The sequence below is a fragment of the Schistocerca nitens genome, chromosome 5 (genome assembly GCF_023898315.1).
Source record: "Schistocerca nitens isolate TAMUIC-IGC-003100 chromosome 5, iqSchNite1.1, whole genome shotgun sequence".
In the NCBI taxonomy this organism is placed as follows: Eukaryota; Metazoa; Arthropoda; class Insecta; order Orthoptera; family Acrididae; genus Schistocerca; species Schistocerca nitens.
Genome location: NC_064618.1, coordinates 867,133,290 through 867,146,234, shown reverse-complemented (window position 1 = coordinate 867,146,234; position 12,945 = coordinate 867,133,290). Strand labels below are relative to the sequence as shown.

General features: G+C 38.6%; 1 protein-coding gene across 2 annotated transcripts in view; it reads right to left on the bottom strand.

Annotated features, from left to right (window-relative positions):
* Positions 1 to 12,945, bottom strand: part of LOC126259419 (BRCA1-associated RING domain protein 1-like) — a 194,954-nt gene that overhangs the window by 71,825 nt on the left and 110,184 nt on the right. For both annotated transcript variants that reach the window (XM_049956200.1, XM_049956201.1), the window contains one exon: positions 6,610 to 6,806. In XM_049956200.1, the coding sequence (XP_049812157.1) occupies positions 6,610 to 6,806 (197 nt within the window). The remainder of the gene's footprint in view (positions 1 to 6,609; positions 6,807 to 12,945) is intronic.

Genomic DNA, 12,945 nt, shown 5'->3' with positions numbered 1-12,945 from the left:
TGCTGCTGATGATGCACTTCTCCAATTCCTGGCTTCTTACCGTTTCACCCCCATGGGCGACCACAGCCCGGCTGAGCTCTTACATGGCCAACAGCCCTGCATGCTGCTTCATATTCTGCGGCCTTCCACCTCACAGCCGCGGGTGCCTTCGCTTGGCCGGTTCACCGCCGACGACCTTGTATGGGTACGGGGATATGGAAAGCGGGCAAAATGGAGTCCTGGCCGCATCTTACGACATTGTGGCCGACACCTGTATGAAATCCAGACGGACACGGGTGTTGCAGTGCGTCATTTGGACCAGCTTCGGCCTCGTGTGCCGGCAACGCCTGTTCCGTATGCCGCTACACCACCTTCGGCTCTACCTGATGCTTGGGATACTGGAATCTCTCATTACTCACAACACAGTCCTCTCACCATCATCATATCAGTGCCAGCACAAGGACTGACACCACCGGGAGACGTGCCCATGCAGGAACCAGATGACCATCATCTGTCGGAGCAACTCTACTCACCTCCTCCTCCTACCTACGCCGACACATCATCCCTGTCTCCTGTTATATCAACCGGACTTGCCACCACGGGCAGATTGGTGCACGGGGACCCACCAGATTCAACCCCTAAGACTCGTCATTTCGACCCGTTATCATCGGAGACACTTCCGTCCGTACGGAAAGCCTCCTCCTCGAGACTTTACGGCCAGTCAAACAACGCCTATGGACGTTAGCAATCTACAGGCCACCTCCATCAAGACCAGTGCAAAACTTTCAAAGGGGGTAAAAGTGTTGTGACTCGCCGATCATTCAAAGTGCTTCCACGCAATTACGCGCGTCCTCTACATGCGGCGCTGTCTGCCAGCCATGCAGCAGCCGTGCCACCTAAGCGGCCAGCCAGCCAGCGGCTGCTAGACTTGGACTCAGTGACTTACATGTATTGTGTCGTTTTGAAATATATGTGTTCAACTTGATGTTATAACAATAACTGTAATGACAGAGCTTATGATAATAATGAAAGAAATAAAAACTGGTGGGGGTCAAAAAATATGTATCTGATAAATTGTTCACTATTAATCTACATTTCTTTTATGTTAACAAGCCAGCCTAGTAGTGTTGATAATATAAAATATATTTTGGAGGACTTCATGTTCCAGTAATTTGTTATGAGTAGTTGCTTGGTACAATAATTTAAATTTATATGTACATATGGACATCCTACCCCCATGAACCATGGACCTTGCCGTTGGTGGGGAGGCTTGCGTGCCTCAGCGATAGAGATAGCCGTACCGTAGGTACAACCACAACGGAGGGGTATCTGTTGAGAGGCCAGACAAACGTGTGGTTCCTGAAGAGGGGCAGCAGCCTTTTCAGTTGTTGCAAGGGCAACAGTCTGGATGATTGACTGATATGGCCTTGTAACAATAACCAAAACGGCCTTGCTGTGCTGGTACTGCGAACGGCTCAAAGCAAGGGGAAACTACAGCCGTAATTTTTCCCGAGGGCATGCAGCTTTACTGTATGATTAAATGATGATGGCGTCCTCTTGGGTAAAATATTCCGGAGGTAAAATAGTCCCCCATTCGGATCTCCAGGCGGGGACTACTCAAGAGGACGTCGTTATCAGGAGAAAGAAAACTGGCGTTCTATGGATCGGAGTGTGGAATGTCAGATCCCTTAATCGGGCAGGTAGGTTAGAAAATTTAAAAAGGGAAATGGATAGATTAAAGTTAGATATAGTGGGAATTAGTACAGTTCGGTGGCAGGAGGAACAAGACTTCTGGTCAGGTGACTACAGGGTTATAAACACAAAGTCAAATAGGGGTAATGCAGGAGTAGGTTTAATAATGAATAGGAAAATAGGAATGCGGGTAAGCTACTACAAACAGCATAGTGAACGCATTATTGTGCCCAAGATAGATACGAAGCCCACACCTACTACAGTAGTACAAGTTTATATGCCAACTAGCTCTGCAGATGACGAAGAAATGTATGATGAAATAAAAGAAATTATGCAGATAGTGAAGGGAGACGAAAATTTAATAGTCATGGGTGACTGGAATTCGAATGTAGGAAACGGGAGAGAAGGAAACGTAGTAGGTGAATATAGAATGGGGCTAAGAAATGAAAGAGGAAGCCGCCTGGTAGAATTTTGCACAGAGCATAACTTAATCATAGCTAACACTTGGTTTAAGAATCATGATAGAAGGTTGTATACATGGAAGAACCCTGGAGATACTAAAAGGTATCAGATAGATTATATAATGGTAAGACAGAGATTTAGGAACCAGGTTTTAAATTGTAAGACATTTCCAGGGGCAGATGTGGACTCTGACCACAATGTATTGGTTATGACCTGTAGATTAAAACTGAAGAAATTGCAAAAAGGTAGGAATTTAAGGAGATGGGACCTGGATAAACTGAAAGAACCAGAGGTTGTACAGAGTCTCAGGGAGAGCATAAGAGAACAATTGACAGAAATGGGGGAAAGAAATACAGTAGAAGAAGAATGGGTAGCTTTGAGGGATGAAGTAGTGAAGGCAGCAGAGGATCAAGTAGGTAAAAAGACAAGGGCTAGTAGAAATCCTTGGGTAACAGAAGAAATATTGAATTTAATTGATGAAAGGAGAAAATATAAAAATGCAGTAAATGAAGCAGGCAAAAAGGAATACAAATGTCTCAAAAATGAGTTCGACAGGAAGTGCAAAATGGCTAAGCAGGGATGGCTAGAGGACAAATGTAAGGATGTAGAGGCTTATCTCACTGGGGGTAAGATAGATACTGCCTACAGGAAAATTAAAGAGACCTTTGGAGAGAAGAGAACCACTTGTATGAATATCAAGAGCTCAGATGGAAACCCAGTTCTAAGCAAAGAAGGGAAGGCAGAAAGGTGGAAGGAGTATATAGAGGGTTTATACAAGGGCGATGTACTTGAGGACAATATTATGGAAATGGAAGAGGATGTAGATGAAGATGAAATCGGAGATACGATACTGCGTGAAGAGTTTGACAGAGCACTGAAAGATCTGAGTCGAAACAAGGCCCCCGGAGAAGACAACATTCCATTGGAACTACTGACGGCCTTGGGAGAGCCAGTCCTGACAAAACTCTACCATCTGGTGAGCAAGATGTATGAAACAGGCGAAATACCCTCAGACTTCAAGAAGAATATAATAATTCCAATCCCAAAGAAAGCAGGTGTTGACAGATGTGAAAATTACCGAACAATCAGTTTAATAAGCCACAGCTGCAAAATACTAACACGAATTCTTTACAGACGAATGGAAAAACTAGTAGGAGCCGACCTCGGGGAAGATCAGTTTGGCTTCCGTAGAAATACTGGAACACGTGAGGCAATACTGACCTTATGACTTATCTTAGAAGAAAGATTAAGGAAAGGCAAACCTACGTTTCTAGCATTTGTAGACTTAGAGAAAGCTTTTGACAATGTTGACTGGAATACTCTCTTTCAAATTCTAAAGGTGGCAGGGGTAAAATACAGGGAGCGAAAGGCTATTTACAATTTGTACAGAAACCAGATCGCAGTTATAAGAGTCGAGGGACATGAAAGGGAAGCAGTGGTTGGGAAGGGAGTAAGACAGGGTTGTAGCCTCTCCCCGATGTTATTCAATCTGTATATTGAGCAAGCAGTAAAGGAAACAAAAGAAAAATTCAGAGTAGGTATTAAAATCCATGGAGAAGAAATAAAAACTTTGAGGTTCGCCGATGACATTGTAATTCTGTCAGAGACAGTAAAGGACTTGGAAGAGCAGTTGAACGGAATGGATGGTGTCTTGAAGGGAGGATATAAGATGAACATCAACAAAAGCAAAACGAGGATAATGGAATGTAGTCGAATTAAGTCGGGTGATGTTGAGGGTATTAGATTAGGAAATGAGACACTTAAAGTAGTAAAGGAGTTTTGCTATTTGGGGAGCAAAATAACTGATGATGGTCGAAGTAGAGAGGATATAAAATGTAGACTGGCAATGGCAAGGAAAGCGTTTCTGAAGAAGAGAAATTTGTTAACATCGAGTACAGATTTAAGTGTCAGGAAGTCATTTCTGAAAGTATTTGTATGGAGTGTAGCCATGTATGGAAGTGAAACATGGACGGTTAATAGTTTGGACAGGAAGAGAATAGAAGCTTTCGAAATGTGGTGTTACAGAATAATGCTGAAGATTAGATGGGTAGATCACATAACTAACGAGGAGGTATTGAATAGAATTGGGGAGAAGAGGAGTTTGTGGCACAACTTGACAAAAAGAAGGGATCGGTTGGTAGGACATATTTTGAGGCATCAAGGGATCACAAATTTAGTATTGGAGGGCAGCGTGGAAGGTAAAAATCGTAGGGGGAGACCAAGAGATGAATACACTAAGCAGATTCAGAAGGATGTAGGTTGCAGTAGGTACTGGGAGATGAAGAAGCTCGCACAGGATAGAGTAGCATGGAGAGCTGCATCAAACCAGTCTCGGGACTGAAGACCACAACAACAACAACAATGGACATCTGCACCCCCGCCTCCTCCCTCCCCATAATACCACAAATAAATAGCATGAATAGAAGTATTCAGAGATATTTCGTATAATTACATGGCAGCTTAATAATCAGTGAGGTGTATATATTATAGAACACTCTTTAATGGAGTTTTTTCAATTGGTAATTTAGAGGCATCTATAAACTGAAACGATGTCAACTACTCTATTTTCAAACATGCTGATTGACAGTGTTGCATATTTAAAAATTTTGGGTACCTTCTGAACTCCTATTTAAGCTTCCAGTGCAGAAAACTTACTATCCCATACAACAGTAGGCTGATTGATTTTTAGGCTGGAGATTAAACACTAACACAAATCTATCAATTGTTCAGTTACTTCTCTCCATTTAATTGCATGTTTTTGAATTCACACTTACTTAAAATTCTAAAGTGTCTGTAGGGGGAATTAATTTTTAATACTTAATTTTAAATTGGCTTGGTGGTTGTGTTTCCAGCTCCACATGAACCTGACCTGCTCATTATGTGGAAACCCATGTCAAAATCATTGTTTTGTCTAAGATTCATCACTGGTGGACAAACTGAAACAGCGTGATCTCAGTTTCCTGAGCACATTTGCCGCCAGGACCTACCGGAATAAGCAGCTGTTGTTTTTCACAACTGCAGACATTAAGGAGCACAAGAGCAATTTGCACACCCATGCCATTCCATACACACCCATGCCATTCCATACTAATACACATTTCTGCAAGCAAATGGACAACATTGCTGTCAGTTGGCATCACATTATACCCTGAGCAAGATTGCAGAATTTAGTGTGTGCGTGTGTGTGTGTGTGTGTTTGGAAAAATAACAGCCAATAATTCAAAGGAGGTTCATGAAGTAACTAAATATTTTAGTAAATTGCACTGGTGACTATAAAATGCAGCAATCAGAGTAGTTTTAAAAGAAAGTGGGAGAAAAGTAATATAACAGAAAACACTGAAAAAATTTATGCTCAGTTAAAATGCAAGACATAAACATCCTGTTTGAAAGAAGTGACAGCAAAATGAGTTGTGAAAACCATCCATAGCCATATTACCATGTACACAGTTGTCTTTCCTCTTAATACAAGTATTGATATTATAGAGGGTGACAATTATTGGACTATGTGAGAAAAAAGTAAATTAGTTACGAACTACGGTGTGCGCACACTTTATTCAATTTGTAAACATCACTACAGATATTTGGATTTAGATTATGAAATGTTGGATATGGCTGCCATCACTGGCGATGAAGTGGCGCAGATGAATAGTAAAATTCTGTATGAACAACTGAAGTGTCAGAACATCAGTGCTGTTCATGACCTCCTGAATGGCTGTTTTCAGCTCAGCAAGAGTTTTGGTGTTATTGCTGTACACCATGTCTTTAATACAGCCCCACAGAAAGTTGTCACATTTGTCCAGATGCGTAGAATATGGCGGCCAATTGAGGTCCGTGCCAGTGGCCTCTGGGTACCCCACAGCCAGAATGGGGTTGCCAAAGTGCTTCTCCAGGACATCAAACACTCTCCTGCTTTGATGGAGTCGATCTCTGTCTTCCGTGAACCACATCTTGTCGAAATCAGGTTACCCGGATAATGGGAATGAAATCGTTATCCAAAACCTTCACATACCATTCGTGCCATCGAGGAATATCGCACCAATTATTCTGTGACTGGACACTGTACACCACAGAGTCACCCGTTGAGGGGGAAGAGACTTCTCAATCACAAAATGCGGATTCTCGGTCTCCTAAATGCACCAATTTTGCTCATTGATAAACCCATCCAAATGAAAGTGGGCTTTGTTGCTAAACCAAGATATGCATGCATATGCTAATACCCATCATGCCCAGCAGTCAACCGTGCAGTTTGAACATCCTAACGCGAACCTTTCAGAAGTTATTAAAATTTTATTTCATTAACTTCAATAATTGTACCCTGTATAATATTATTAATACGATGACAAAGTGTGTAAAAAGTTCTCACAGCATAATGAGTAATTCCCCTTTTTTAATTAAAATCTGTCACTTATCTTTGGTTCTGAAAAAACCACTAGTATGTGACATGTCATTTAACTAAATCAATTTTTTCTCTCTTACCGAGGAGATAAACCATACGCATTACGGGCATTAACACATGCTCCTTGTGAAACCAGCAACTTCACAATGTCTATATTATTACTTTCCACAGCTTCATGCAAAGCAGTAGTATTTCCTGCACCAGTAGCATTCACAGCAGCTCCAGATTTTACCAGCAACTCTGCTATGGTAAAATTTCCTGATTGCACAGCTTCATGCTACAAAAATAGAGAGAGACCATATTATTACACTTATGATACACTGAATACACAAACTATAGCACAAAACATAATATAAGGACAATAAAACACTTAAGTGAGTAATGCAATTGCCTTTAATGGTTCTTCATTTTTCTATTGAACATGATTATTGAAAACTATAATATTTTTTACAACTGTTGAACAGTTTGTCAGCAACCCTGTAAGTATCACAACATTCAATAACTGAACCCCTTGGAATATAAGTAATGTAACTCACATCATTCTCATTTCAAGATATTTAATGTTTTACTAGGGTTGTTATAGAAAACTCAACAGTACTTTTACATCATTTTTTACAAATATGTTATAAATAATAGTTTTTTCTAATTCGATTAAACAATTTTAATAAATTTTATCAGTCATAGATGTGATATAAAGGCAAAAATGAAGTTACACCACTAGGATGTACACAGATACAGGATTTTATTTTATTTTTTAAATTACATGAACAGGTGGAATGCCACACTTATTCCATACTCTCCTTCTTCTCTTTTGTAACTGCACATGGTGCTGTGCACAGCTTTCCTTGAGGTGTATTAGACATAGGAACTGTGTGTCCTTTTTTAGATCTCAGCTTACAGCTGAACTTCCAAGTCCACATAAAATGTTTGCTAGAACAAGAATGTGAATGGATCACACTTTTGGTAATGAATCCACTGCATCTTGAGCCAAGACACTGGATTTCTTTTCAGTGTCAGTTTTCCTTTTGTTGATTGACTTCAACAAGTTTTCCACAGAAAAGAAGCAACTGTTTGTCAATACAGTCACATGAAAGAGATTTACTCTCCCTGACTTGGCGATAATATTGTACCAGTTGTTGGGACAAATTGTTTGTTTTCTCTATTATTTTATTTTCTATTATTGTTTGTTGTGTCCTGCTGCAGTTTTATATTAAGACAGAACTGTAATCACTGGTGAGATGGGAGTGGCCACTTGTCATGAACTTTTGGTCTATGATTTCAACATTATTCTTATCACTTAGGGCTAATTTCATCAATAATTTAGCTACAGCTTTATGACTCTGATGACATGCTTTATATTGATAAAAGCATCTAAAAAGAAGAAATTATTATTAATTTTGATGTACGGTATCAATCTAATGAGAAAATATGAAACAATCACCAACACTGGATGACTTTGAAAGTTATGGAAATTATTCATTGCTGGATCCATTATAGTCCCAAATAAATGGTTCCCTGGTGCTGTCTTTATCATTAAACTAATGCTGAATCACAGTGAACACAATTCAAACAATGAAACAAATGAAGTCCTATTACTTCAACAGTTAAAAGATCAAAGATCCACAACAAATTGCAAAAACTCAAAACAACAGCAGACAGAGTGGTGTTAACTCCCAACTACACTGTTTCACAGATACGTCTCTGCTTACATCAGAAACCTGTGCTGCTACTTATGTGAGTTACAAATTACAGTGTTCGCTTTGTTAATAGAATACCACTTGCCAAACATGATCCTGAATCTTTCTATAAAATAATGGAAAGTCGAGTTATGGTCCTTAGGCTTTAAGGGACTCTATTAGAAATGAAATCATTTCCAACAGGCAAACTGAACAATTTCACAAGACTGAAGAACACCACTAAGAACACTAAACAATGGTGCAAAGTCTGTGTGGGAACTGTTTATGAACGGTACTTTGGGGAGTGGCATGAGAGGGTGTGGAGAGGGGGAGTCAAGAAGAGATTCCTAAACAGAGACAAAATGGTCCTACGAACACATCTTGCAATAAGCATTGTTACTGAGTTACATGAAACAACACTACAGGATGAACACTGACCACGTCACCAAAGGTGGCACAGCCACTTCATTCACTAAACAGATAATGTCTTTAAACACAAACAACTGTCAAATAACACAAATAGCAAAGAGAAAGAACCTGATAGTACCTGATCACAAGATCGGTGATTAACTACCACATCCAATCATTTAGATTAATTGTTTATGGGTACAACTATGAAGAACAGGGCAGACATGTCCAATCTGTAGTAGGGAAGGTGAACAGAAGACATGTTTGTTGGCAGAATCGTGGGGAAATATGGAGCATCTACAAAGGAATTTACACCTAAGGTGATAGTGTAACCAATTCTACGAGTACTGCTCCAGCATTGGAATCTCTATCAAGAATGTATGACAGCAGGCGTCAAATGAATCTGATGCCTGCTAGAATCATAATATGTCAATAAAGCCCACGTGTGGGCTATGTCGTATGTTCATTCCCCCTCACACCTTATGCCAATAGGTTAAGGAAAAAACTGCAAATATTTGTACGAAATATCTTCATAATGCACAACGTGTCTGGTTGTGAAGTATGCAAATCAAAGACAAAGATATCAGACTTGAGAAATTCACATGTGAAGATGACAGAAAAAACTGACAATACCATTTATTTAGTTATGCCTGGGTCCTGCTGAAAAACTGCACCAGCATTATTGGCTTGCTGCTGAAAGTATCGCCATAAGCAAAATCCGGTTTAGCACGAGATTACACAGGCCAATGCACTGGATCCTCTATGTCCCTCCCACTGTCTTCACAAGATGTTCAAAAATTAGTGAAGTGACCTGGGGTTCCATCATCAAGTACGAACACCAAGGAACTGTGTTTTCCTAGAGGCAAACTTTCTGGTGGTACAACAACATGTCACTCAGAAAGCTAAGGTATGCTTGTTCCTAAGTAATTAATTTATTTTTAGTACTTTTGAAAGTGTGACAAATTTTCACTGAAAATGTTATGTAATGAAGGCAACTAGAGCATAACAAAGACAAAAACTTTAGTAACAATGTTTTTATAAATTTTTGGTAAAGTACCATTTACTAGCTTAGCACCCACTGCTTCACTCGCAACTGCACGATAAGTACAACAAAAATAACTTTATAAGCATATTAGGCGTACTGAAAAATTAATGTATTAAAGACAAGTTTCTTCTTCTGTGCAATTCTGATAAAGCCGATTTGTCACGTTGACTGTTAAACAGCTTTCTTCAATTTAGTTCACAAATTGCAACCGCTTCTAAACTTTTCACAATAGCTAAGGCCAGCATGGTCTTTTCTGAATGTACTTATTATTATTATTATTATTATTATTATTATTATGGGCTTAATTAATACAGGTATCATATTTTTTTGGCCGTCAATAATCTGGCACTCTCAACAGATGTCCATAGACTTTCTTTCAGTTCTGTCTATCAGTGTTTCATCTGCCTTCATTCGAGCTCTCACTTTCGTCATTAGTTTTCTTTTTGATTCTTGATATTTTGGCACTCTTTCATAAATAATGCATTTCCACAGCTGTTATTATTCTTTTCAGGTCGCACTGCCCCATAGAATAGAACAGATTCAACCACTACCCTACCCATTCTTTTATTACAATTATTAGAGATGTTCTTGTCCCACCAAAAAGAATTCATACACCCTATTACTTTTCTGCTTTTTTGTATACTAAATTTTATTTATGTAGTACCCGGTCCATTTTTGTCAATGTATGTCCATAGATATTTAATTTTTTCTAGTATCTGTTTCATAATTGCTCTGTCACTGATGTGCACTTCAAATTTAGTCACTATTCACTACCAGATATTCGGTTTCTATCAGACTCATTTGCAGTCCTCATTTATCATACTCCTGATATAAACGCCATATCATGAACTCAAGATCGAATTCATCTTTTGCTAGAACAGCTCAATCTTCAGCAAAACTTAATGAAAATAGCTGTATATCATTAATAATAATTCCCATTTCTCCACAGCCACCTCCTGAGAGCCACTTATACATATACATTGAACAAGATGGCTGACATACTGCAATCTTGTCTCAGCCCTTTTGTGACATTAATAGTGCTGATAATTTTGTCCTTCTTTCAATCCGTACCTTATTATCTCTGTACATTTCAATAATAATCTGTAAAAGATCATCATCCATATTAAAATCTTTCAGGGCTTCCCAGAGTTTTGCTCTATGAACCGTGTCTTAGGCTTTAGTTAAATCTACAAAGACAATGTGAAACTCCTTCCCTACTGCTATAAATTTCTCCATTAGCTGTTGTAAAATAAAGAGGTTATCTGTACAAGATCTGTTCTTTCTGAACCCACTCTGGTCTTCTCCAATATGGTGTCAAACATTTTGTCATATTTTCTCATACATAATTTTGCCAAATAAGTGGCTCATTGTGCAGGTCACACTGATGGCTCTGTAGCAATTACTGTCTCTTCTATGTTCCTTCTTGAATATGGAGACTATATACGATCTTTTCCAATCTGATGGAACTTCAATCTGTTGACAGCAGTTGTTTATAAGGTGTATTCTTTTCTCCAAATGGTGTCCTCCAGCTTTACATAATTACGTAGGAATATTTCCAGGACCTGGTGATTGGCCATTCTTCATTTTATCAAATGCATTGTGTACTTCCTCTATTGTGATGACCGCATTTCGAACTGTTTGTTCACTCCTACCTTCTTCGTCTCTAATGTACTGCCGTCTGTCTCCAGTTAGAAGAGTCGCATAATGCTTTTTCCATTCGTTTAAAGGAATTAAATTGTCTATTGCTTTGTTTACTGGTGTTTTCTTCATACCAGTGATTGTTCTCCATATTTCTGTCATCTGTGATCCACCTATTAAACTCACAGTCTGGATGTATTTCTGTTCCCACATCTAGTTCTTTTTTAATTTAATCCTGTTCCTTAGTCCTGATTTAGTGTCTTGCAATTTTGTCTATCTTGAGGTGATTTAGTTGATAACCATTTTTTGTATAAATTTTCCTTTTCCAAAAGCAAACACTTAAGGTCATCTGACTTCCATGGAGGATCATGTTTGTCTACCCTTTACTCTCACAGTCCCCAGTACCTTTACAGCAATTTTCCTTATTGCTTGTTTAATATTCTCGTATTCCCTTTCAACATTCTCATCTTCTGGCATCATTTTTTGTTCACACTCCAAATCTTTGTTGAATATATCCTTCACGCTGAACTGCTTTAGGAGAAAGATCTTATACTGTGTCGTCCCAGTTTTTCGTCATTGCACTGGATAGTCACCTGTCCACTTTTTCATGGTTTTCTTCCAAACAGGTATGTCATCTTTGATAAAATTATATAGTAATCAGATCCACTACTGGCTCCCCGCATGGCTCTACAGTCTTGAACTACCATTTTGGATCTCTGCTTACTAATGATGTAATCAATTAAAGATTTATGTTGTAATGAGAATCTTTCCCATGTATATCTGGTAATATATTTATGTGAAAAATTTCTGTTCTAAATTCTTAAGCAACACTGGTTACAGAATTCTATAAGATTTTCTCCAAAACTATTAACAACACTATCTCTGTATCTTCCTAGCACTACAACATTTACCTGTAAGCCCACTCTTGCATTAAAATCTCCTGCTATTATTGCTTGTCGGTGGCTCTTAACTTTGTTGAGTAGGTGGTCTAATTTCTGCTAGAAATGACCTTTGGTTCGCAGCGGCATATCATCATTCAGTGCATATACTCCTGTTACAACCATTTCATTTCCATATAACTTATGGGTAACAGTGACAATTCTTTCATATAACAATTTGTAGTCCTGGATGTAAGTGCTCAGAGTTTTGAGTTTTGTTAGTTCTTATGGTGACATTTCCACATTCATTAACACATATTTCTTCATATCTACCAGACAAGTCCAATGCAAATTTTCATACATGTAGATTTAAAAATTCTTAAGTAGTCTTTTAATAATAATTTTTAAAAATCTTTCAAATTTCCCAAAACTCTGAACATTTTTTTTTCTTTTATTTCTGACTGAGATACCAAACATCAATTTTCGTTGCATTAGCTTCAAGATTGCCTTCATAGTGACACATTTTTTATAAAAACTTGTCATCCATTATATCAATGCCTTGGGGTGAAATTTCAAAAAATTCCTGCTTAACTGATGCCTACAGTATAGATTATAAAAAGATAGATTACTCCTAACCATATAGGGGAGACTTTGAGCCACAGACAGACACACCAAAAAGAATGCTAAACATGGGAGTTGTAGGCCAGAAGAACTTCTAAAGTACACAAAACACACACACACACACACACATTTACATGACCACTGAGGCCA